The sequence below is a fragment of the Kogia breviceps genome, chromosome 11, assembly GCF_026419965.1.
Source record: "Kogia breviceps isolate mKogBre1 chromosome 11, mKogBre1 haplotype 1, whole genome shotgun sequence".
Taxonomy (NCBI): Eukaryota; Metazoa; Chordata; class Mammalia; order Artiodactyla; family Physeteridae; genus Kogia; species Kogia breviceps.
The window spans coordinates 6,292,960-6,318,916 of record NC_081320.1 but is presented as its reverse complement, the minus strand read 5'-3'; the positions used below and the strand labels follow the sequence as shown (position 1 = coordinate 6,318,916).

General features: G+C 48.2%; 1 protein-coding gene across 7 annotated transcripts in view; it reads left to right on the top strand.

Moving 5' to 3' along the window:
• Positions 1 to 25,957, top strand: part of NPAS2 (neuronal PAS domain protein 2) — a 268,685-nt gene that overhangs the window by 64,300 nt on the left and 178,428 nt on the right. The window contains exon 1 of one of the 7 annotated variants that reach the window (XM_067007113.1): positions 10,177 to 10,782. The exons of 2 other annotated variants lie outside the window; for them this stretch is intronic. In XM_067007113.1, the coding sequence (XP_066863214.1) occupies positions 10,763 to 10,782 (20 nt within the window). In that variant the 5' untranslated portion in view covers positions 10,177 to 10,762. Of the gene's footprint in view, positions 1 to 10,176; positions 10,783 to 11,894; positions 11,980 to 12,468; positions 12,548 to 20,344; positions 20,518 to 24,885; positions 24,966 to 25,957 lie in introns of those variants that run through there. 4 more of the 7 variants (XM_067007114.1, XM_067007117.1, XM_067007115.1 and 1 more) reach the window with 4 other exon arrangements.

Genomic DNA, 25,957 nt, shown 5'->3' with positions numbered 1-25,957 from the left:
AGGCCGTGTGGTGGCTACAAGGGAGATGCAAGTTTGGGGAAGCAGAGTTTTTTCTGTTCCTACATCCAAAGGAACCCTAATTGATACAACAACTTGAAGGTACTGGGCTATAAAAATTGAATGTAATAATACACTCAATTATATATATATAAAAATATATACACATAAAATAAAAATATATTAAATACATATATAATAACATGCATGAAATATACATGGATATGTATAAAAATATAAATATTATACATGCATATGTATAATAATATAAATATTATTTTTTATGTACCTGAAAATAATCAATGAGGAAGGAAACATTCACACCCGGCCAAAGGGCTCTAGGATGACTTCTTGATAGCATATGAGCAAGACCCCGGGAAAGAGAATTTCAGCAGAGTAAGGAGGGAAAGGCGAAAGCAGAACTTGACGCGGGCCAGCACGTGTCACATGCGTGGAATGCAGTGTGAGGAGTTATGGAAAATAGACTTGGAGAGCTAGGCTGTGGCTGGATTAAGGTGGGTCCTGGGGATACCAAGGAGTGTGGGCTTGATTTGGCGGCCACTGGAAAAGCACCGAAGTTGAGACCAGGTGGTTATAGAGTCAGAGCCATGTGATAGCACAGCCCCCAGCAGGGTTTCTCACCATCCCTGTGTGGTGGGGAGTTTCAGGCAGTCCTGGGGGAGCAGCAGGGAGATGGGGGGGGGCAGTCGGTGGGCTCGGGACAGTGGCTGCTTAGCAACGAGCACAGACATATTTTATTTTTAGTACATCCACCACGGGCCTGGCTGTACCGGTGTCCACTGGCTCAATACGAGTGAGGCCTGTCGCGGGCTCTCTGAGCCCATCCCCCGCGGCATATGTGTCAATTTCCCCTGAGATGACCTGCTTCCTTAGCTCATGGGTTTCTTTCCAGGCCCTTGGGTTTCATCTTCTTTCGTACAACTCTCTTACAAAATCTCCTGCATGGAGTTCAGGGCACAGAGTTTTGAAGCCCTTCCTTAGGTCACGACTATGTTCCTTTTCTTCCACAATTCATATTCTGTAGTTACCTCTGGCCACTTAGAATGCTAGTGAGCCCCCCTCCTTCGGGCTGAACAGCAGAAGAGAGAGACAACGGGCGCGGGAAGGAAGAGGGGAGTGAACGAAACACCAGGAGACAGGCGTCTATCAGCCTCGGCTGCAGAATGACAAGGGCAGACGAGAGAGGAAGCGTTTAAAAGGAGAATTCAGCTTTCAAAGCGCAGGTAAGCGGAAGAAAAGTTACATCATTCATGGGACTAGGGCAGTTGGGAGAATGAGCTGGGGTGGGGAGAAAAGGCAAAAGGAGAAAACAAACTGGGTTTAGACAAGTGAAGTGGGAGACATCCGCGTGGAAATCTCGGCGGGCGCTTGGCAACATGGGAGGAGAGCCGTCCCAGAACCAGAGATAAAGATTTGAAAGGCTTTGGCATAAGAACCACAGGACTGGATTCTCCCAAGAAAGAAGGAAAAGAGCCGGAGGCTGAGGGGAGAGCCGTGGGAGTGTGTTCACTTCCGGAGCAGCCGGAAGCTTGGATGGAAGAAGGAAGGGGGAGGGGCACGGCGGGGAGGAGGAGGTAGGTCAGGCCCTTGGTGTGAAAGAGGCAGGATGCTGCACGAATGGAGGAGGCTTCCAACGGGAAGACACGGGCAGGTATGGGGCCCTTAATGGACTTTTCTCATTTTTCTGTTAACAGTCTTCTGCCGACAGCGCTCACATCCGGTACAATTAACCCACTTCCCGGGTACAACTCAGTGGTTTTTAGCATATTCACAGCGTTATACAGTCATCACCACGATCAATTTTAGAACATGTCATCACCCAAAAAACCCTATACTCTTTATCCATCACATCCCAAACCTAAATGCCCCCAGCAGTAGGCAACTATAATCTACTTTCCATCTCTATAGACTTGCCAGATTTGGAGTTTCCTATAAATGAAATCCTCAGTTATTAGTCTTTTTTAAAAAATAAATTTATTTATTTTATTTATATTTACTTTTGGCTGTGTTGGGTCTTCGTTGCTGAGCGTGGGCTTTCTCTAGTTGCGGCGAGCGGGGGCTATTCTTTGTTACGGTGCATAGGCTTCTCACTGCAGTGGCTTCTCTTGTTGTGGAGCACGGGCTCTAGGCATGCGGGCTTCAGTAGTTGTGGCACGTGGGCTCAGTAGCTGTGGCTCGCGGGCTCTGGAGTGCAGGCTCAGTAGATGTGGCGCACGGGCTTAGTTGCTCTGCGGCGTGTGGGATCTTCCCAGACCAGGGCTCGAGCCCGTGTCCCCTGCATCGGCAGACGGATTCTTAACCACTGCACCACCAGGGAAGCCCCAAGTTTTTACTTTAAAAAAAAAAATTTTATTTATTCATTTATTTAGTTTTGGCTGCCTCGGGCCTTTGTTGCTGAGCGCAGGCTTTCTCTAGTTGTGGTGAGCAGGGGCTACTCTGTTGCGGTGCGCGGGCTTCTCATCGTGGTGGCTTCTCTTGTTGCAGAGCACAGGCTCTAGGCGCATGGGCTTCAGTAGTTGTGGCACGTGTGCTCATTAGTTGTGGCTCGCAGGCTCTAGAGCGCTGGCTCAGTAGTTGTGGTGCACGGGCTTAGTTGTTCCACGCCAGGTGGGATCTTCCTGGAACAGGGCTCGAACCCGTGTCCCCTGCACTAGCAGGCGGATTCTTAACCACTGCACCACCAGGGAAGTCCCAAGTTTTTACTTTTGATGAAGTCCAACTTGTCTATTTCCCAGCCTTCAGTTGTTTCTACTTTTGGTATCATGTGTAAGAATCCTTGGACAAATCCAAGGTCATGAAGATTTACCCCTATGTTTTCTTCTAAGAGTTTTATAGTTTTAACTCTTACATGTATGCGTTCGATCCATTTCAGGTTAATGTGGTTTTTGTTTGTTTGTTTGTTTGTTTTGTGGTACGCGGGCCTCTCACTGCTGTGGCCTCTCCCGTTGCGGAGCACAGGCTCCGGATGCGCAGGCTCAGCGGCCATGGCCCACGGGCCCAGCCACTCCGCGGCATGTGGGATCATCCCGGACCGGGGCACGAACCCGTGTCCCCTGCATCGGCAGACGGACTCTCAACCACTGCGCCACCAGGGAAGCCCCAGGTTAATGTTTTATATAGTGTGAGGTTGGGGTCCAACTTCATTCTTTTGCGTATTGATATCCATTGTCCCAGCACGATTTGTTACAAAAGACTATTCTTTCCCCATTGAATTATCTTGGCATCCTTGTCGAAATCAATTGACCATAATTGTGAGGGTTTATTTCTAAGCTCTCAGTTCTATTTCTTTAATGTTTTATACTTGCCATCCATGTACTATCCTCACGTTTTAATTTTTATGTTAATTTAGAGTATGAACGTCTATTTCTTGACTTGTTGGCTTAGGTCAGTATCTTAGACCTTAGACCTCTAGCTCTCTGTGAGTTCAAACAATGCCTACAGAACCCACCTTGCACAGCATAGGTACAGCTTGCTGTGTCTAATAAACCCCCCTGGGTAATATGCCTTTTAACTTAATATCCCTCCCTGCCAGCTTCACTTTCTCTGAAGACCACAGTCAAGCCAACTGGCTCTCAACACAGCCTGAAGTCACCAGATACTGGCCCAGCTCTATGCTTTAGCCTTGGCCAGACTGGACTCTGATGAAGAGCTGAATGAGAACAATGTGAAAGATGGGCTGTAATATTTTAAAGCAGTTCATTTCCATGGAGCAGGAGGAGGGGGGAGGGAGAGAGTGAGAACAAGAGCAAAGAAATGACTAGAAGATACTGAGAGAAAGAGAAGGAATAAAGAAATCGGAAAATAGGGAGAAGAATTGAGGAAGGGGGCTTATTAAATTCTTATCAGTCACCTGGCCAGGTGTGCCCATGGCCAGCAAAAGTGCAGGGTGGTCAAAGCATCAGCTTGGACCGCAGAAAGAGCCCCGTCTCCATCCTGCCTCTCCTCCCTGCTGGCACCGTCCCCTGTACCAGTAACGTAACCCCTCCAGATCCCATTCTGTCATCTGCCAAAGGGGCTAATAACAAAACCATCCTCAAAGGGTGATCGTGAAGATTGAATAAGTGAATGCCCGCTTGCTCTTAACCCAGGGGCTAGCACAGGAACAGCAATAAACTTAGCTCAAACCATATCATTGGGGAACAGTCCCCTACCTGCAACATCACCAATGGTCTAAATCAGTAGTTCTCAAATGTTATATACATTAGAATCCCCTGGAAGTCTTCTTGACCCACTTTGCTGGGGCCCATTGCCAGGGTTTCTGATTCAGCAGTTCTGGGTGGGGCTTGAGAATTTGTATTTCTAGCAAGTTCCCAGGTGAAGCTGATACCGTTGGCCCGAGGAACACACTTTGAGAACCACTGGTCTGAATCATTCAGGGCCAAGGAAACAAAATGCCACCCACTGGCATCTCAGATTCACAAGTGAAAACTCTTTAAAGAAAAGCCCTAGTATTCAGTCAATCCCAGACATAGACACTTTGCCCCATCTGAACCTCGCTAGTATCATAAAAAGGAAAAGTGGCTTTAATTAGAAACTTCTGGAATGCAAAAATACAGTCAAGCCCCGTTGCCATGAGGAAAGCATCTTTCATTTCAGGGCAATCCCTCCTTTGCCTTGAAAGGAAGAAATCTAGAGAAACAGGCAATAGCACATGTTACAAACATCGAATGAGGTTGTCTTTATTAGAGAAGCATGTTCACTGTCAGTGCAAGTGTTAGAACCAAGCCATTGAGAAAAGCTCTTTCTCACCAAAACCTTGTAACAAAGCTTACTGAGAAAATAATGCTTGTCCATACAGGAAATGCATCTCCTCTGCCTACTTAGGAGGGGTTATAAATAGCTCCTTGGAGAACATTTTTCTATCATTAGCTGTTCACTTCAAGTGAACTGTGTGTAATGAATCTTGGATCACTAAATGTTGTTCCTGGGCAAAGTACATGGTAGATTATGCATCTGTTAGTATAGAAACTTAACTAGTCGAACAGCATTGCTCCCAAGTCAGAGAATTTTAAAACGAGACAGAAATGGAAACCACTCTGAGAAAGGAGCTGAAAATGCCCATTTTAAACAAACAGACACACACAAATACAGTAAGTGGCCTCTTCTTAGTTGAGTTCAATAGGACCTGAGCTGAGAGCAGCAAAAGACAGCAGCCACGTGTGTGTCAACACAGCCGTCTTTCTGCTCTGTGTTCAAAGGGTGCTTCTTGTGCAGGTTGGAAAAGCGCATGTCTCTGTAGCTGGCCAGTCCCTTCGTGTATGCAGGCTAGGAGCAAATGCCTTACAGAGTGGCAGTGATTTCTTCTATACTGTATGTGCTTTAGCTCTGACTCTACAATTGCTTCTGAAATCTGCTCAGCTAATCGCAGGAGCTGAGAGACACCCCATCCTCCTGGCACATTTACAGCCCACCCACGTCTGCATCCCAAGGACCTTCCTTCCTCCATCTCTTGGCATCCTGTACACAAAAGACTTTTCCTCCATTCAGTTTTCTGCATGCTTTGAAGGCACGGTTCCTTCCACATTTCACAGTCTCACCACTTTCTACAGGCTGTGAAAGGTGGGGTTGCTTAAATACTTCCTGGGAGCAAATCTGAGCTGAGCATCTCCCCAAGCAAACAGTCTGGTTCCAGTGAGGAAAGGCTACATCCCCGGCCACAGCCTTAACCAGAAGGATGGCCAGAGGCCACAGCTGAGCAAGGCGTCCTTCTTGGGCTGGCCCATCCTGGTCCCACTCTCGTGGGCCAAGAGAGGACAGCCTGACTGTCACGCAAACTTTCCCTTTCAAGGGAGGCTTCCTTTCCCAACCTGTGACCTAGAGCCGGTTTGAAGATCACAGATGTTGACAAAAGGACACTTCCATCCAGGCCATCACCAAAGTCCAAACAGTGCCCTTGGCAAGATGCTGATATGCCAATAACACACTGTATCGACCCAGTGATTTTATTTCCTTCTGTGGTTTATCAGGACTAAGTGTTGCTCTTTTGCCAACCCCAAGCCTTCATCCTGGAATTCTATTTCAAGTGCTTGGAAGAGAGCTGATTCAAGAATGGAGTAAAGATATTAATAACTGATGTATTGAGAGGAGAACAAGAGAAAACAGAGACAAGAAATGTGCATCCACAGAGCAGCACATGCCTGCTTTGGCGCTAGTTCATTATCCAGCAAGATCTCATGGCGAGTGAATGATGCCATGAATAGCTCTGTGTTGGCATCTGACACAGCTGAGTGCTGGACCAGGTGGGAGGGCGGGAGCACAGGAGCAGTGGTCTTCAAGCAAAGATCAAACCTCGGTCTGCCATGCATCTGCCAAGAGACTGAAGGTACCTTGGGCCTAAGTCAGATTCCTTATCTGTCACCTGGAAATCCTAAATCACTTTTCTTTGGGGACTTCTGAAGAGGAAATGAGGTCATGTAAATACCTGGCATGTAAGGATTACACAAATATTACCTGTTACTACTGAAAGCATTACTTACTGAAATATCACCTTAAAAACCCTCTTATCCAGACCATGGAATATTATTCTGTGCTAAAAAGAAATGAGCTCTATGAAAAGACATGGTGAAAACATAAATGCATTTTAATAAGTGAAAGAAGCCAATCTGAAAAGCTAGATACTGTGTGATTCCAATTATATGACATTCTGGAAAAGGCAAAATTGTGGAGACAGTAAAAAGATCAGGGATTGCCCGGGGTTTAGTGGAGAGGGCGGATGAATTGGTGGAGCACAGAGGATTTTTAGGGCAGTGAAAATACTCTTGTGTGATACGATGATGGCAGATGCAAGTCATTATACTTTTATCCAAACCTACTGAAGTATAACCCCAAGAGTCAACCCTAATGGAAACTAGAAATCTGGGTGATAGCGATGTGTCAGTGGAGGTTCATGGACTGTAACAGACGTACCACTCTGGTTGGGCAGGGGTCCGGGAGTATATGGGAACTCAGTACTTTCTGATGAATTTGGTGCTCACCTAAAAGTGCTCTAAAATGAAAGACTATTTTTTTTTTGGAAACTAGCTAAATTAATTATATTGCATATACACAATAAAATACCATGAAGAAAGCAAACACACATATAGTCTTTGGTTGAACCATATACCATTCTAAGTGCTCTAGATTACATATACTATCTCACATAATTTCCCAACAATACTACTACTATCCCATTTTACATATGAGACAAGAAGTTAAGTAACATGCCCAAGATGACACACATATATATATATATATATATATATTTTTTTTTTAAAGATTCTCTTAGAAGAGAAATAAATGGGACCTAAAATCAAACTTTATTAGAGAAAAGGTATATGAAGGGACTTCCTCAGGCAGCTTAACTATAAGGAAAGATTTTTCTCAAGTGCCTATATTGTCAATAATCTTGCCACCTCTTTTTCCAGTGTGTGTGTGTGTGTGTGTGTGTGTGTGTCTGTGTGTGTGTGTGTGTGTGTGTGTGTGTCTGTGTGTGTCTGTGTCTGTGTGTGTGTGTGTGTGTGTGTGTGTGTGTGTCTGTGTGTGTGTCTGTGTGTGTGTGTGTGTGTGTGTGTCTGTGTGTGTCCTCAGAAGCACTGCAATTAACTATTGGGGATTAGGTGAGGCTTTAAGGCTTTGTCACCTCCAGACTCCACCAGCCCAGATTTCTCCCTGGGCCCTCCATGCCAGCTTTGTAAGGAAATCTTACTTCATTCTTTGGTTTCCAGCCACATGATCTAACAGGCACCAATGCCAAGTCCAGTCCTCACTCTCCCAGGCAAGCTGCACAAGGCCTTGATTCTCTCCTGGTAGCATCCTCAGGCCCAGCCTGCTGCAGTGACCGAATCCCTATCCCGTACTTTTCTCTCGCTATGAAGCTTCTGCAGAACCAAGGCATTCAAATTCTAACCTCGGTTATTTCAAAGGCAAGTGGACATTCTTTTTTTTTTGCGGTACGCGGGCCTCTCACTGTCGTGGCCTCTCCCTTTGCGGAGCACAGGCTCCGGACCCACAGGCTCAGCGGCCACGGCTCACGGGCCCAGCCGCTCCGCAGCACGTGGGATCTTCCCGGACCGGGGCACAAACCCGCGTCCCCTGCATCGGCAGGCGGACTCTCAACCACTGTGCCACCAGGGAAGCCCCTGGGTGGACATTCTTGAGTCTTTCTTCTCTCGGTGCTCATCAGCCCTGGCCTCTGAGTATTTAGTCTCCAGTTAATGGGCTCTGAGGTCTCTTCTTCATCCTTATTCTAACCCAACTTTCCCTTCTGCCTCAGTTGCAACAATTTTCTTCCCTAGCGTGATGTTATTCTACTTAATGATGCATAGAATTGTGGGTACTTTTCTTTTTAAGTGAAAACCACTACTCAGAGGTAAGACTCCATAAAAGGACTTCGGGGCATTCGTACAAAAAAAACAAAAAACAACAACAACAACAAAAAAAACGAAGAAGAAGGCTCTTCTATCTTAAAATTAGTAAAAAAAAAAAAAAAAAAAAAAAAAACCACGAGATGACGTCATCCAGCATAGAACACTGTCCTTGCAGTTTCTCCTAAAGTGTGTGTTTAATTTACCAACTATACCTGCCTAATATGGATCCCTGAGCTAGTGCTGTAGTTCTTGCAACCATCCACACATTCTCACCTGTGTGTAGCACTATATATGGACACTTCTACTGTACATATTTTGAGAATTTAATTGGCTAAATATTTTTAATTAGGATATACCACAACTTCTATGAGGGAAAAGAATATCTGATTAGACTGAAAAAACTTTCAGTTGTTTCTCTGCTATCTTCATAGATTGACATAACCGACTAGAGTGAAACAGTTTGATCCTCCCCTCCATAAATATTTACTCTTTGAAAAATAGCTGCGGTTCCTGGACATATCACTGCACCATACACTCAATAAAGCCATGTTCTTTTAAAGGACGAACCACATGAAACTTCAGAATTTCCCCAAACTGGCAATGCAGTTTTGAGATGGTTCCTTTGTTCCATGCTGTACATTTTGAGTAATGCACAGATTTTGATCCCATGAGACTTTGTTATCTGGTCGATGAAAAATTCTAGCAGCAATGTCACCTCCTCCAGGAAGCCCATCCTGATTCTTCTGGCCTCATCTTTATCCCTGCCTTTACATTGTAAACCCTTCTTGTACAGACATAAACTGCTATCAAATTTCCCTCCATCCCTCACAGGCCAAGCCCAGCCTGATTCATGACAAGCCTTCAACAAATGCCAATAAAAGGAACTGAACTGCCAAATGCAAAGAATGAACAGGAGGTAAACTTCCCACTTTGACTCTTGTCTACATTCGGGGAAAGGGCATGATGTGCTCTGGTCCTGACTGGGTTCTCTGCTGCAGACTCCACTCCCCCTTATGGTCAGACAGGTGTCCTACCCCAGAGGAATTAACATTAGGAGATGGGATGGCATCTGAAATAAGTACAACTACGTATACAACATCTCCATGATCAAAAGGCAGGAACCACACACTTAATAGGATATCCTACCAGGCAACAGGTAAAAACAGACCATAGCAAAAATATCTGTTGCACTGTGGCATTACTTGCTGTGTTATTTCTGTAGGCCATTTGTTTCCTAAAAGATCGTTTAACAATTGTTCAACTAGTTCCCAAAAGGGAGAAGGAGGAGGGAGCTGGAATCGTTTTCAAAGCAAGAAAGGAAGGGAGGTGGCTTTAAATTCTGCATTAAATCCGGTTAAAGGCACACAACTTTATCCTTTCGTAGATATTAGTCATGGCCATGCTTTAAGGGCAGGGCAAAACATACTTGCCCGAAGTAAAGGGAGGGGGTAAAAGAACAAAGCAAAATAAAGTTTTAAAATGTTCTCCTTTTGGAAAGGGAGGTACTTCAAGACCACAACGTGCCAAATGCGTCCTCCTCCTTCTTGAAAAGCCCTCCAAGTCAGAAGCAAAGCCTAAGAATAACAGCTTCTCAGGATGCGCAAAGCTCCTGCAGCTGATTATTTTTCAGGAGGAGAATTAGACAAAAATAATACAAGAGGGAAATAAAGAGAATGACCTACTTTACAGGGGGGAAAAAGGAGCTCTGTGTGAGCGTTTTGATCTAATTGACAGTGCGGCGCTGCATGCCCAAATAAGGCGTTGTGGGTCGGGTCTGCGCGGTAGAGGGTTTGTCTTGAACTCGAGCGAGGAGAGAATAAAGCCAGGGCCCTGGAACCGAGTTGGGGGCCCCGTCTGCTGTTCAGAGGAAAGGCCCTAGGAGATTCCTTCTGGCCGCAAAGCAGGAGTCCGACGGAAAAGGACCGGTGGGGGCGCTTTCCTCTCCGGGGCTCCTGGCAGGGATGTGCGAAGGACCCAGGGACATCCGAAAAAAGGCTGCTGGGCGCAGAGCGCTGCGCCAGGCACTGTACCTCTAGTGATGTCTGGGAAGGGGGACCTCCCGGGGGTAGGAGACCTCGCCCCTCCTTTGGCCTTCTCGCCAGGCGCGTCCACGTGGGGAACGCCGCCGCCGAGGATGGAGTGGGGTCTGCTAGACTAGGGGAAGCTTGTCACCGTTCCGGGCCTCGGCGGGGCGCGGGGTCTCCCCTTCCCACCCGACTCTGTCTCGGAGCCCAGCAGACTATGGAACAGCAGCTCTTGGCTCCTGGGACTATTTATGTGCACGTGTCTGTGTTCGGTGAAAGCTTCCCTGTCTCCTCGCGCGCGCGCCGCTCCAGCTTCTCCTTTTCTTGGATTCTCGCCTGTCTCCTCCCACAGAGGGAAAAAAAAAAAGGTCACGTATGTTTGGAAAAATATGTAGGTCAGTGGAACATTTCCTGCACTGGTGCAAAAGGAGAGGAGGGCAGCGGGGGAGGGGAGCGAGCGGCCGCGTGGAGCTCCGGGTGCGCGCTCCTGGCCACGGTCCCCCACCCCTCGGGCCTCTGCTTAGGAGGGGGGCATTGAGCCCGCTCCTTTCCATCCTTGACCCATTTTCCGGACCAGCTACGTTCGCCTTGGAAAAAACAGCGATCGTTCCTCCCCAGCAGGCGCCGCGGTCCTCCGCGAACCGCGCTCGCCGGCGTCTACCCGACCCTCGCTGCCTCTCATTGCGAAAGTGCAGTGGTCGGCGCGCAAAGACGCGCCCGGTGCCCTGGCTGGGGCTCCGCGAGCAGGCCCGCCCCGCGAGGACGGCGTGCAGGGGACCGCGGTGGCGCGCTTGCCCCCCAGCGCACGGGACAGCGGGGTGGACGCGGGCAGGGCGAGGGTCGGCACGGGGCAGGGGAGGAAGATTCCCCGCCACCCCCACTGATAACTTTGACGGGACCTCAACCGGCGGCCCCGCATCTGCTGGCCTTCCCTCTGGCCAGTGTCCCTCTAAGCACACCCCGCCCCCGCCCCGCGCCCAGTCCCGACCCCGCGCCCCCGGCCGGACCCCGCCGCGCGTCCCCGGCAGCCCAGCGGAGGCGGTGGCGGCCTCGGGGCGCGGGTGTCTGAGCCGCCCAGGGAAGCTGGGGGGTCCGGGGCTCCGTCTGCCCTTACGGCGCGCAGGGTGCGTGGCCCAGGCTGGGTCGCGGCCAAGGCCCGGCGTGCGGCCAGGAGAGACCCGGCCGGCGGCGGCGGCAGCGGCGGCGGCAGAGGGAAGGAGGAGGAGGAGGTGGAGGAGGAGGAGGAGGACCGCGAGGAGGCGGGAGGAGGGAGGGGAGGAGGCAGAGGCGGCTGCGGCTCTCCCCGCCGGCTCTGCGTGCGGAAGAGTTTGCCGCGCGAGCAGCGGGCCTCCCGCAGGAGCCGAGGGAACCCGCGGCGGCGGCGGCCCGGGAGCCGCGGCCGCGTAGCTCCGAGACCCGCAGCCGCGGCGGCGGCGGCGGCGGCGGCGGCTCGAGCAGCGCCTCCCGCCGCCGCCCGGGAGGAGCTCGCCGCGCCCGCTCGCCGCCTCGGCTCCCAGCGGCGGCGGCGGGAGGCGCGTCTCCCCGGCCCAGTCCGCGCCCGGCCCCGCGGGGCCGCCCCGGCCCGCTCCGAGGTAAGGGCCGCACCCCGGGACGCGGGTGGCCCGGGTGGGAGGACGTGCGCGCAGGGTCGCGGGACTCGGTCACCTGCTCGCCGGCGCGGTGGACACGCGGGGTGGGGAGGGACGCTTGGGCCCGGGGCTGCGCGGCGCGGGGGTCGGGGGCGCGGGGCGGTTGGGTCCCCAGTCCCGGGTCCCGCTGCGGGGACATCGTGTTCTGCGGGACCGCAGCGGCGGCCGGGCGGGTGGGCGCCGGGCGCGTCTGGCCAAAGAGGCAGAGGACGAGACATCCCCGAACCGCAGGATCTGGGGTGCTCTGAGAGTACCTTCGGGGTGGGCGGAGGCCGTGCCCGGGTAGCAGCCTCGAGGGTCGCCCATTGGCCTCCCCGAGCCCCACCGCGCGCCTCCCCCCCCCCGGAGCGTGGGGCGCCGCGGACCCCCGGAGAGAGTGCCGTGCGCGCCCCGGGCACCACCTAGGTCGGAATTGGTTCCGGGCCGGAATGGGTGCCGAGCGTGCCCCCTGGACGCCCGGAGAGCGCGTGGCCCGGCCCCTCGCGCCGCCGTGCCAACCGGAGCTCCTCAGGTTGGATGCCAGGGGCTTGTTTTGTTGGGAGGTGTGCCCCCTCCCAGAGCCGAGGAGGGAGGCTTACCTTTGACCTTTCCGTAGAGCGCCGCGGGGTCGGTAACGAGGGGGGTTGTGGTGGAGGGGGGTAGGGACGGGTACCAAGGGGCCAAATTAAAAACCAGCCCCTCTCCTCTGCCTGCCCCTCCTTAACTGCTCAAGGTAAGAAAGTTTGTTTTCTGCCCTGTGGTTCATAAATAATTAGTAACCAGTTTTGTCGATGAAGCAAGATGGAAACCTTAAAAATACGTACGCACTTCCAGAAAGTCTAAAAGCTCCCAAGGTTATATCCGGGAGGCTTTAGTTCGGAAAGTTAAAAGCCCCTGAGTTCAACAGGTGTTCAGAAGGGGTCCGAAAGGGGAGAGCTTGGCGAGTTTCGTCTTTTTAGTACGTGCTCCTTTGACTCATTAAATTGATTGGCCTATTTCTTTAAGGTAAAATATTGAGTAGTTATTAACTTAATTAGCAGAGACGAGCTGGTCATTCTTGGTTATTTAGAACCCAAACCTTCTTTTCCTCAACAGAAGGGTTTTCCCCATTTGGACTTCCCAGATAATTAGCTCTGAGGCAGTTCCTGGCAGGGTTCGGCCCCGTCCATCCCTCTGTCTGTGGGACAGTAGCTAACTCAGTCCCTGATCCGTCAATTGACCAACTTATTATGACTTGCATGAAAACACAGCAAGTTTTAATTGCTCTTCCTTGGGAAGTGCTAGTTCAAAATTCAAGGGCAAGTAGTAGCTGTGTCTTTCTGCCCAGAAGATTTCTTGAAGGAGAAGTTTGCCAAAAATAACCCCCAAATGTATTTTAGAATAACTCCCCAATACATATGATGTTTAAATGAGCTATTCAGACTTGGGCCACTATTTTGCAAAAGCAGAAAATCTGTTTGACTGCACAGCTAAACCAAGACTGGTAGAAGTATTGGCATTTCTCAGCAGTCTACCTAAAGATTTAGTTAAAAATAAAGTGTGCACCGTAAAGGTTTTCAATAATTGTCTTCCATCTCACAGAGAGATGTGGAGCGTGGATTAGAAGAATTGTAAATATGCCGTTTTTAGCCATTTTCTTCTTGGAAATGGATGCCTCTGTTTATTTGCTGATCTGTCCCACTGTAGCAGAGGTGGAATCAGCTTTATTCTCACTGCTCCCCGTACTGACTCCCATGGAGGCCAGAGAAGGGAATATATTCCAGAGGAAATATGTTATTAATGAAACGTTACCCCCCAAAGAGTTAAACATGCCAAGAAAATAACCAAGTGAGGCTTCACTAATTAGTGTGATGAAAAAAATTCCCTGATTGGAGAAATGAGTGTTCAGATGGTGACTCGACAATTCATCTTTTTGTAGCAAATGACAATTGTTTTTAAGCTCGTTTGATTCTTGTAAGCGTTTGGGCCCCTTTTGACTATTTCTGGATATTTAATTTTGAAAACGATTTTAAAAATAGTAAAAGTAGTTTAAAATGACGACATCATCTGATGTGTGTCGTTATGAAGTTGAATTCATCTTATTTTTGAAACAATCTTTCTTGACTCTTGGTAATCGCTTTATACCTGGCTCTTAGCACTGCTACTAGTTTTTAGGTTAAACATTCAAAATTAGTGATTTCTTTCAGATTAAAATAATAACGCATGCATGTGCTCTTTATATCACCACCTTTATAGTAATTGTTCATAAGTTTGGCTTTTGAAGCTTAAGCCTCCAGAGGGCTAAGTCCTTTTTCTTAATTTCTAAAACAAGTATGTATTTTATTCTTTCCGTGAAAAGTCAGTTTTTCCATGGTGATCCAGGCGCCGACCGTCCCATGCCAATGCCATGCACAGGGTGGCATCTCTTTCCCAAGAGAGGTCAGATTATGAGGCGTCGAAAATAGCACAGTGACACCGTATTCCTGGCTTTCTTACAGCAACAGTATAATTGGCTGCATCAAAGAAGCATCTAACTGAGTTTTGCATTTAAACAGTGGAAATGACACGCATTATTTGCTTACAGAAATATTTGATTAGCATGTTCCTGATCTTCCTTCTATGGGTAGCAAAGAGATAGGAGGTCAGGGGCTGCCACATTCATACCCGCCCCCCCCAGCATCTCATCCTTCCGAGGCCTGGTTCATCATCAGTGCTCAGTAATAAGTAGGTGTAGGAAATGAGCTGACTTGTCGATGACAGTTATCCAAAGGGTAGGAATTGCTGAATGCTAAGCGGGTACTCAACTCTGAGTAATTCTAGTTTAAATCTGAAGATGATTCATAGCACCTTAGAGCACTAAATAAACACTTATTAAATGTGAACATATTTAAAGGGGGAATTTTTTTTTAATGCAGTCTTTATCTAAGGCACTCCTGTTTCTCACTGAATTCTTTGAGGCTGGGGACCACTTGGCATTTTAAGCAAAGTAATGTCTTGGGTAACGTTCCCCCAGAGATCACTTGACCTTTGGTGGGTCACAAGACAATGTGTGGTTTCCATACGATGACTCGGAGTAGAAACGAAAGTTTATCTTCTACGTTGGTGTGAACAAACAAACAAACAAAGGTATATTTAAAAAAAAAGTGGAGGGTGCAGAACATCACGTGTCAAACTTTATAGCGCGTGGCATTGATTGTCTGGGGACCTTGGGTCTGGGTTGGGACCTGAGATTCTGCATTTCTGATACAAGATCCCAGGTGCTCCGGAGGCTGTGACACACTAGAAGTTTCTGGAATATTCTTAATTCAGTTCAGCCTGTGTTGACCAAGCATCTGTTGCGTAGTAGGCCCAGGTGACAGGGAAAGAAAGCACATGGGTCCTCCCTGCCCTCAAGGAGCTAAGATGAGGAACGGAGATTCTTTCTAGACTGAAATGAGGCCCTGGAACACCACTCTTCAGCGGTGTGGCCCGAGAGGGACCGAGGAAAGGGGACTTTTCTGGTAGGGCTCTCACATCGGTCATCCTTGATCTCTAGTGTTCTTTAAATGGAAAGCTCTGTGACTTGCCAGGAAAGAAAATGCAGATATTGAAATCAGACAGACCTGGCGTAGCCTCCCTGCTCAGCTACTGTGTGACTGGGGGCAACTTTTTTTAACCTCCCTGAGCCTCAGCGTCCTGGTCAGAAGAAGAATGGGAATAATGCTTGCCTGGTCCAGTTGGTAGGATGACCAGTGAAGGACACATGTAAGGCATAACAAAAGAGATTGCTTTTATTACTGCTGATGGCTGCAAGGCAAGGAGGAAGAAGAGGTTCCTGAAAATATTTTTGTGCGTATTTCACCAATTAGAGATTCCATTTGGTTAATCAACAAACCCCAGGTGGGCAGTAGAGAACCCCGCCTGGAGATGGAGGGCGGGCAGCTGTGCAAGTTAGTGGGATGCAGAATGGAATGATGGGAAGCACCCACATCTCCACTCTTGTCCTGCAGGGCCCTGGCTTCTGGCAAGCCTTGATGACACTCTTCTAGCAATATATTTACCCGAGGCTGTTCCTGGTCCTCACCCTGTAGGTTCTGTTGATCAAGACCTACTGGTGTTTGTGGCAATCAGGCACGCCTTCAAAATATGTTTTGGAGGGAAGGGCATTGGTGTGTCCCTGGCCAGGCCCTTTTAAGGGTCAGAGCCATCCATCAGCCCTCTTCAGTTTAATCTGAGTTCCCTGAAGGCAGTGCGGGGCGGGTGGGAATTCACCACCCAGTGCTTTATACTTCATGCTCTGAGGTGACTGCTTCCTCCTGACGTCTGGGGAAGATGGCTGTTCCAAGGTAGCGGTCTCCTTCCCCCCGATTTTAGGAGGGGTAATCTGGGTAGCCCTCTAAGTGCTTCAGCCCACGTTGCTCTTTTGTGTATGCCTGAGAGTTCCACTTATCATTTGCAAAGGAGATTTCTCTGCTTCCACTCCTACTCCATGCCCTGCCCAAATAAACCTTGAAAACCAAGTGCAAGAGAATGGCAACGGCCTGTGTGACCCTGTGATATGCGTGAGGGAAGGGCAAGTAGAGCAGTGATTGGAGCCCAAGCAACCTGGGGGGAGGGGTACGGTAACAAGGGAGAGAAGGCCGGGGCAGGGCGCATCTGAACGCTTAAAATGGAGATAAAATATTTTCTCCCATTCTGAGGGTTGTCTTGTGGTCTTGTTTATGGTTTCCTTTGCTGTGCAAAAGCCTTTAGGGGCGCGAGGGTAGGAGGTGGGACCCACGGCCCTGACTTTATGCATTTCGCTACTTTGCTGAAGGCCGTGGAGGGTTATGTCCCAGGTCACTGAAAATCGTCTGGGCTTCCGGTGGACACAAGCCCTCCTAAAGGAAGGCAGGTGACAGAGCCGAGCTGCGCGATACTTCCAGCCTCTTGTGAACCAAAAGTGGCGCTGTGCAATGTCTCGAGGGATATTTGCGCCCCTTTGAAAGTCAAAATACTGAGAACTGGAGAACATTGTAAAAGTTATTTTTCTGTTATAAAAGTATACTTAATTTTTGGCAAATGTAGAAAAGACTGAAGAAAATGAAATTACCCACAATCTCGAGGTATGTTTCCCTTCAGTCTTTTTTCTATGCATTAGAATTATTTTTTTAATGTTAGATTTTTTTAAAAATAATATATTAAAATTTTCAAATAATCCACAACTACTTCTTCGTAAAAAGAAAAAGATCTGCTTTGCTGTCTGATCCTACCTAACCATCACCCGCTTTTTTCTGCTGGGTAGAAACCTGATTTTGCTCAGGAGTCAACCCTAGTCCACGTGTCTCAGGGGTAAATCCTGATTGGCTGAGCAACCATGGGGCGGGGCCTGTTGTCCTCGCCAGTGATTGGCTTGAGGTGAGCAGATGGCCCTCATCCTGGCCAATCAAACGTGAAGGTGGGTTACTGGGGGGCTTCCCTGACTCTTAAAAAGAGGCGTGGGAGGAAGTGGCAGCTTTTCTTCTTATGGACACAATGCCTGTAAGTGGGGCAGCCGTCAGCCACCAGAGCAGGCTGGGCCAGGTCCCAACTGACCTGGGGAAGAATGCAAAGGTGAAGAATGGGGCCTCCACAGTGCCCTTGACCTTCTGAATTACCCAAGAGGAGTCTCTGATTTAGGACGTTTGGGAGATCCTGAAACCTTCCTGACCCTTTAAAGCAGGTCGAGTTGGGTTTTTTGTTAGTTGTAGCCAAAAGCATCCTAACTGACGTATCCCACAGCTCTCCACCCCTCTCAGGAGGTGATTGCTGTTAGCCATGTGGGTGTAACCTGCTAGTCATTTTCGCTGCATTTACATATATACCCATATATGCATTTTCTTTTTAAACCAACAGAACTAATTCTATGCGTTTTATTTAGTGACTTTTTTGTGTGTGGCATGAGGTGTTTTTTATGGTCATTTCTTATATCTATTCTTTTTAAAGGTTACATAGTAATATTCAAAAGTATGGCTGACACATAATTCATTTAACCCATTCCCTGCTGTTAAACATTTATGGGGCTTTGCTTCCACTTCTTGACTATTGCAAACATTGTTTGTATTAACCTCCTGATCTGTATATCTTCAGGTACATTTCAGATTTTTCTCAGGGACTACCAGTGGAGGATTCCTGGGTGAAGGGGCTCACCTCTTTGAAAGATTGATAGATGCTCTAGGTGTATGGCTAAAATAGTGTGGAAGGGTGCTGTGCCTCCATGTCTTAACCAAACTCCAGTTCATTGAACATTCAGGGTAAACATGATTTTAATGGCTGTGTAATAGTCCACGATAATTGTTTGTGGAGTGTTTCAGTGGTTTGTGAGGACACACAAGAGAATATCTGAAATGGAGGCTCTCCATGAAAGCTAACTAGACATGATCAACCTTGCAGTAATCTCCAAAGAGTCCTGAAGTGGTGTTAGGAGACACACCCCTCCAGTGATCTGTTTCCAAGAAAACTTGGAGGAGACAGCCTACCAGACCCTCCTCAATCCAGTCAGACAGTGGGCTGCCCAAGCGTTTCTAAGAAGCTTTGTTGTTTCTGGGATCCACAGAGTTTTTACTCTGACGGACGTTCTATCTCTGAATATACAGGAGTCATTTAAACAAAGACTTCATGCATTTCATGAAGCAGAACTGAAATATGAGTTTGCTGTATGAAATTTTCCAATTCTGCAAGAGAAGACAGGAAAGCAAATGGGATGGATGAAACACATAAAACATGTTAATCACATTTTTTTCGCCTTAATTCAGAGAAGAAAATCTAATGTTTCGAGGAAGTTCCCAGGGACAGGGTAATTCCATTTCGAGTCTGGTGCCCAATCATTGATCCTCACCAATAGTCCATTTCAGTGAAATTCAGATTTATCTTAAGTGCTATCTACAGAATACCAGTATTATTTCAATTTCAGAACTAGAAGGCTTCAATTTTTCCTCTGTTTCGTTTTGCAAGGTTAAGGCCTATTTAGAAATAGGCAGCATGGGAATTCCCTGGTGGCGCAGTGGTTGGGAGTCCGCCTGCCAACGCAGGGACGTGGGTTCAATCCCTGGTCCTGGAGGATCCCACGTGCCTTGGAGCAACGAAGCCCATGCGCCACAACTACTGAGCCTGCTCTCTAGAGCCCGTGAGCCACAGCTACTGAGCCCACGTGCCACAATCGCTGAAGCCCACGCGCCTAGAGCCCGTGCTCCACAACAAGAGAAGCCACCACAGTGAGAAGCCCGCGCACCACAACAAAGAGTAGTCCCCGCTCGCTGCAACCAGAGAAAGCCCGCACGCAGCAACGAAGACCCAACGCAGCCAAAAAATTAATTAATTAAAAAAAACCTGTATGCCCTTAAAAAAAAAGAAAGAAAGAAATAGGCAGCATGATAGATGTACACATCACAGTGTGAACAGTCAGCCTGTGTGTTGTCACAGTGGGGGAAGGGTTAGACGTTGCCTCACAGCCTGAGAAGTTTTGGGGAGGAGGTGGGTTTTGGGGAGGAGGTGGGTTGTGGTGAGACAGGGAAGAGCTCATCCGGCTGCTGAGTTGATCCAACAAATCATGGATTTTCCACATCAACACTCCCATTTGTACCATCTATAAGAGACGTGGCCTGAGGGGAAGGGTCCAGGGAGGGATAGATTGGGAGTTTGGGATTGACATGTACACACTACTATATATAAAATAGATGACCAACAAGGAACTCTGTTCAATATTCTATAATAACCTAAATGGGAAAAGAACTTGAAAAACAGTAGATACTTGGGGACTTCCCTGGCAGTCCAGTGGTTAAGACTCTGCGCTACCACTGCAGGGACATGGGTTCAATCCCTGGTCAGGGAACTAGGATCCCGCATGCCAAGCTCCAGAAAAAAAAGAAAAAAAAAAAAGAATAGCTACATGTATATGTATAACTGAATCACTTTGCTGTACGCTTGAAACTAACACAACATTGTTAATCAACTCAACTCCAATATGAAATTTGGAGTGTAGTTGGCTTTGGGCTTCTCACCGCGGTGGCTTCTCTTGTTGCAGGAAAAGAAAGGAAACTAAAAAAAAAAAATAAAAGAGAATTCCTTAACAAATTTTTAAAAAAGACATGGCCCATGGTATCATCATCATTTGCTACATGAGATGCCTGTTTCCCTGGAGATCATGTTCTACTAAAACTATGAAAACAGTTTAAAACCTCCAGTATTGGTGTGTGTTTGTGGTGGGGTGGCATGTTGCCAAGAACAAATTGTTGTGTCGCTGTGGACTCTCAGTTCCTCCAAAGACCCAAAGCAGAGATTACTCTTGACCTCACCACGGCGTTCTTAATGGTCAGGGAGGATTTTATTTCTAAAATCCTCCCTTCCCCTTTTCATTGATTGTCAGAGAGAGAAACTCATTCACAGCAAATTTGCATGGGGCTTTTGTCGAGGTTTTACTATCTCTCCAGCTAGAGAACTTTCTTCTATTGCCGATGCTGTGTAGGAGCCCTTGGCTGATGATAATCACTTGGATTTATGGCTCAAGACAAACTGATTTCATTCGAGGTAAGAGAGCTTCTGATTTTTGAGCTACTTTTGGGACTTCCCTGCAGTGTGTCCACTCCAGCCTCTGCCTCTCAGCTCTCGACCCCGAGGGGCCGAGGCGGCCTCCTCCTCCTGCCTGGTCCTGGGATCCTGGAAGCACTTGTCACCCGCCACAGTCCCTCTTTGGGAAGTCTGTCACTCACTCCACACACCAGGTTTACCAACATGGGGTGGCAGCTCAGAAAAAAACCTCTGCCCTGTGAGTGTCAGCTTTACTTTCATTGGATCTGGAAAGGCTCCACTTTTGGAGGCTGTGTCCAGGGGAAGCATAAGACCCCTCGACTTTAGAGTTAAATGAAGGTGGCCTTGATGAACACAGACCCCCTCCCCTGCATCTCACATCCCAGTCCTGACTTCTCCACTAGCTCAGGTTTGCGTTTTCACCTTCTTGGCCGTCATTCACCCCTCAGCAGGCTGACTCTTTTTATTTTTATTTTTTTTTTTGCGGTACGCGAGTCTCTCACTGTTGTGGCCTCTCCCGTTGCGGAGCGCAGGCTCCGGATGCGCAGGCTCAGCGGCCACGGCTCACGGGCCCAGCCGCTCCGCGGCACGTGGGATCTTCCCGGACCGGGGCACGAACCCGCGTCCCCTGCATCAGCAGGCAGACTCTCAACCACTGCGCCGCCAGGGAAGCCCTGTGTCATATTTTAGATTCCACATATAAGTGATATCATATGAGATTTGTCTTTCTCTGTCTGACTGACTTTGCTTAGTATGATAATCCCTAGGTCCATCCACGTAGCTGCAAATGGCATTATTTCAGTGTTTTTTATGGTGAGTCAGCAGCATTTGACAATAACTTAGTGAAGACAGCTTGTGGCCCGCAGCGGAAAGCCCTGACACCCTGACACGGTCGCTGTAGCCAAGTGACCTCGGCAAGTCACATACACACCAAAACTTAAATCACTTCATCTTAGGGGAGGTATTGATACTGAAGGGGGAAACCAAGAGGAGAGAATGTTTGTGAACGAGTTCCATAAAACTGAAGAATTGTAGTACTCTTCTTATTGTTTGCTGTCGTGACTAGCTCGTCATTCAAGCTCCTCCACACCCAGCTGGGTAAACGCCAGCCCCAAGGTGACTTCTTTCTGAATGAAGTACTTGGTTTTCTTTCACACAAGGTACATGCTAGCAATTAAAAGCACAATATAGGCCAGTGTTCTCTTGAAAGCTAACGTCATGGGAAAAAGTGAAATCCTTCAACTATAGAAGCCAAACACTTAGAACATCTTGGCAGTAGCTTGGGGTTGCAGTTTGCTTTCGAAAGCTTTTGCCATTTATAAGAACAAAGTAGCCTGATAACATTTGGTGTCTGAAAATTCAAACTAAATCAAATAGACTCAGCATATTCCATGAATTCTAAGATTTTATGGGACGTGTGGGGCATTTCGCCATGATAAACGTGATGTGCTATTTCTTGTGACCTTTTGTTTCTTTCTAAAGAGGGCTGGCCTGTGAAATTGGGTCTCAGCTCTGACCACCCTGGAAGAATCCTGTGACTTTCCTCCTGTGTCAGAATTCCTTACAGAGCCAGGATCTCCTGATTTTCAGTGGAACCAGGAGTTTAGTCTTTGGACTGGACACACACAAATATGCCGATTCTGGTTAATAAGTTGGTTTTCATTGTGGAGAACTGTGTGGAGGTTCCTTAAAACACTAAAAATAGAGCTACCATATGATCCAGCAATCCCACTCCTGGGCATATATCCAGAGAAAACCATAATTCAAAAAGATACATGCACCCCAATGCTCATAGCAACACCATTTACAATAGTCAGGACATGGAAGCAACCTAAATGTCCATTAACAGATGAATGGTTAAAGAAGATGTGGTGTATATATATATATATATATATATATATATATATATACAGTGGAATACTACTCAGCCATTAAAAAGAATGAAATAATGCCATTTGCAGCAACATGGATAGACCTAGAGATTATCCTATTGAGTGAAGTAAGTCAGACAAAGATAAATATATGATATCCCTTATATGTGGAATCTTTTCTTCTTGTAAAAGATTTAATTTTATTTATTTTTGGCTGTGTTGGGTCTTCGTTGCTGTGCGTGGGCTTTCTCTAGTTGTGGCGAGCTGGGGTTACTCTTTGTTGTGGTGCGCGGGCTTCTCATTGCGGTGGCTTCTCTTGTTGCGGAGCACGGGCTCTAGGCACGCAGGCTTCAGTAGTTGTGTGCGGGCTCAGTAGTTGTGGTGCACAGGCCTAGTTGCTCTGCGGCATGTGGAATCTTCCCTGACCAGGGGTCGAACCCATGTCCCCTGCATTGGCAGGCGGATTCTTATCCACTGCGCCACCAGGGAAGTCCCATGGCATCTTAAAAAGTGGTACAAATGAACTTATTTACAAAACAGAAATAGAATCACAGATGTAGAAAACAAACTTATGGTTACCAAGGGGGAAAGGGCAGGGGAGGGATAAACTGGGAGACTGGGATGGACATATACACACTACTATATATAAAATAGATAACTAACAAGGACCCACTGTATAGCACAGGAAACTCTACTCAGTACTCTGTAATGACCTGTATGCGCAAAGAATCTAAAAGAAAAAAAATGGATATATGTATATATGTGACTGATTCATTTTGCTGTACACCTGAAACTAACACAACATTGTAAATCACCTATACGCCAATGAAAATTAATTTTAAAAATAAGTTGGTTTTGAGATGGAAGGAAAGGAAGGGCCTACAATGGACTTAATATTTGTGCCTCCTCAAGAATTCATATGTTGAAACCCTGATCCCAATGTGATGGTGTTTGGATGTGGGACTTTGGGAGGTGATTAGGTCATGTGGGTGGGGCTCTCGTGGATGGGATTAGTACCCTATGAAGAGGCCAGAGAGCTCGGTAGCCCTCCTTCCACCATGTGAGGACACAACAAGAAGGCCCCCACCTGCAGGTGGCAAGTGAATCCTAACCAGAACTGACCACGCTGGCACCTTGATCTTGGATGTCCGGCCTCCCGAACCGTGAGAAGTAAATTCTGTCGTTTAAGCCCCTCAGCCTCTGGTCATTTGTTATAGCCGCCAGAATGGACTGAGATAGGACCTCAGAGATCATCCAGCACAAGGTAGCTCACCTGTTCCAGATGAAAATTAGAGGTTCAGAAAGCAAAGGGGCCTCTCCCTGCTCCTGGAGCCCCAGGTCCCGCAGCCAGGCAGACCTGCTGACCCTTCCAGGAGGTTCTGTGCTTCCCTTTTCCCCTGAGACCTGAGGATGTTGTTTCTCAGCTGAAATCCAGCCCGTGCAAGGATGAGGCTTTCCCCAGCCTCGGCCAGTACCCTCAGGCCCAGAAGTACTGGGAGGGGGAATGCCTGCAGCTTGGACAGTCAGCCTCCCGGGACCCAGATCCGTCCTGTCTCTTGGAGCACCACGCGGTCTGCTCTTCCGCGTGACAGATAAGGGAGTCAGAGTCCCCGGGTTGCTGGGAATGGAGGAACAAGCACAGGCAGGACACAGACTGTCCACTTTCACTTCTGGAACCCACTGGCTCTTGGAGCTGCTGACATCCGACTTCCTTCCAGAGAAACAAAATAAAAGCACAGAACTCGCTCCCTTCCAGGATGAAGCATGAAATGCCTCTTTACTTGAACAACCTCCCAAAGTGCTTCTCACAGCTGGGGGGCCGGGGGCCGCGGTAGGACTTTCCCACCTGCGCGTCTTTTATGCCTTAACTTTGTCCCCGGCGCCGCCTGGGCCTCTCTTTATCCTGTTTCCTTAACAAATGAGGCAAAAGGTGAACTATCATCGGGTCCGGGGTCAGGGCTGTGTCCACTGTCCCTGCAACACACATTAGCGCCTTGGATTCGACAGCAGTCCCTGGAGGGAAGCGCTGTTTTATCCCCGTTTTGTGTACAAGACGCCAAGGCTCAGAGAGGTTAGGAGACTATCGCAGGGACATTCAGAGCAGGAATTTGGATGCAGCTCTTTAAAGAAGGACCAAAAATAGAACAGCCGGTTTTATTTACTTTTTCTGAAATGCCACTTCTGAGAAGCTAGGATACGTATAAGACGAATTAAGCGTCTTACATGTGACTTTTTTTTTTTTTTTTTTAAGTGGGTTTTCTCGAGGATGAGGTTATCATGGGGCCGCTGGAGTAGAAAACAGCTCCTATCTGGGGTCCGTCTTCAATGCAGCTCTTTGGGGGAGGAGGCTGTGTGCGAGAGGGAACGAAGGGGAAGCCTGGCAGGAAAATCTTTTTTAGGGCAAAATCATTATTCTGTTCCTCGCCATCTTTTAGTAGCGAACCCGCTTTTCAGGATGGTTTCTTTTGCTGTAATAAGGACTCTTAAATCAGGACACCCCTTCCGCCTCTGCTCGTTTTGTCTGGACTCGGGGACATCTTTCTTTGGCCGGACTCAACATAGAGTCAGCACGAAAAGGTAGGGGCCGCCTGGCACCACATTTGCGAAAACACTTTCACGTGAGCCTCGTCATCCTGGACCTAGAAAACCAGCAGCTGCCTTATTGACGCACGAGCCTCCTGGAAGTCACCTGGGTTACCCTGAAGTGTGCCCCTCTGCCACACACACACACACACACACACACACACACACACACACACAGAGGCAGGAACCTCAGCACCCAGCAGATGCCAAAGAAAATAGATGCAGGAAAGGTATTAAAGACTGTTAAAGGCTCCTCTAAGTTGTTTCTTCTTGATTTGACTCCAGGGGAGGTATCTGCAAAGCCCGTGCACTTAACTTACGAAGGGCGATTCAGAAAACCCCAGCCTCCCACCTTCCTCCAGCTTTGGGCAGCTGTGGGCAGAGAGCCTGGGCTTGCCACGTGGGCTGGGTCAGATCAGTTCTGTCCTCGCCTGTCCCCACCATTTAGGGAAACAGAAGCAAAGCCCCAACACGCACATCCGTCCGCTAATTCGGTCTGTCCTAGGGTTGGCACACATAGGCACAGGCAAAAGCAAATGTGTTCCAGCCGCTGCGCTCAGATTTGTACCACACTCACTCCAAAGAGGAAGGGTTAGCCATCCAGCACCTTCTCAGAATGAGTGCGTGACCCTACCCGAGAAATGTCTGTCTTTCTCCACGATCCTTTAATAACATCCATCTGAATTATTCTGGGCTGTGTATCAGTTCAGAGAGTTCTACAAACAAACTGATTTAGCATTCTTTTTTTTTTTTTTGGTGGGATCCTAGTTCCCTGACCAGGGATCGAACCCGTGCCCCCTGCAGTGGAAGAACAGTCTTAACCACTGGGCCGCCAGGGAAGTCCCTAAAAACAAACTGATTTTCGTGTGCCTCGGACGATGAGGATGGAGATTGTGGGCTTGGGATTACTTGCTATCGGGACCAACCATGAGCCAACAGGGCCAGGAGTTAACTCTGACTCAGGGGGTTCTGCGTTGTACCAGTTA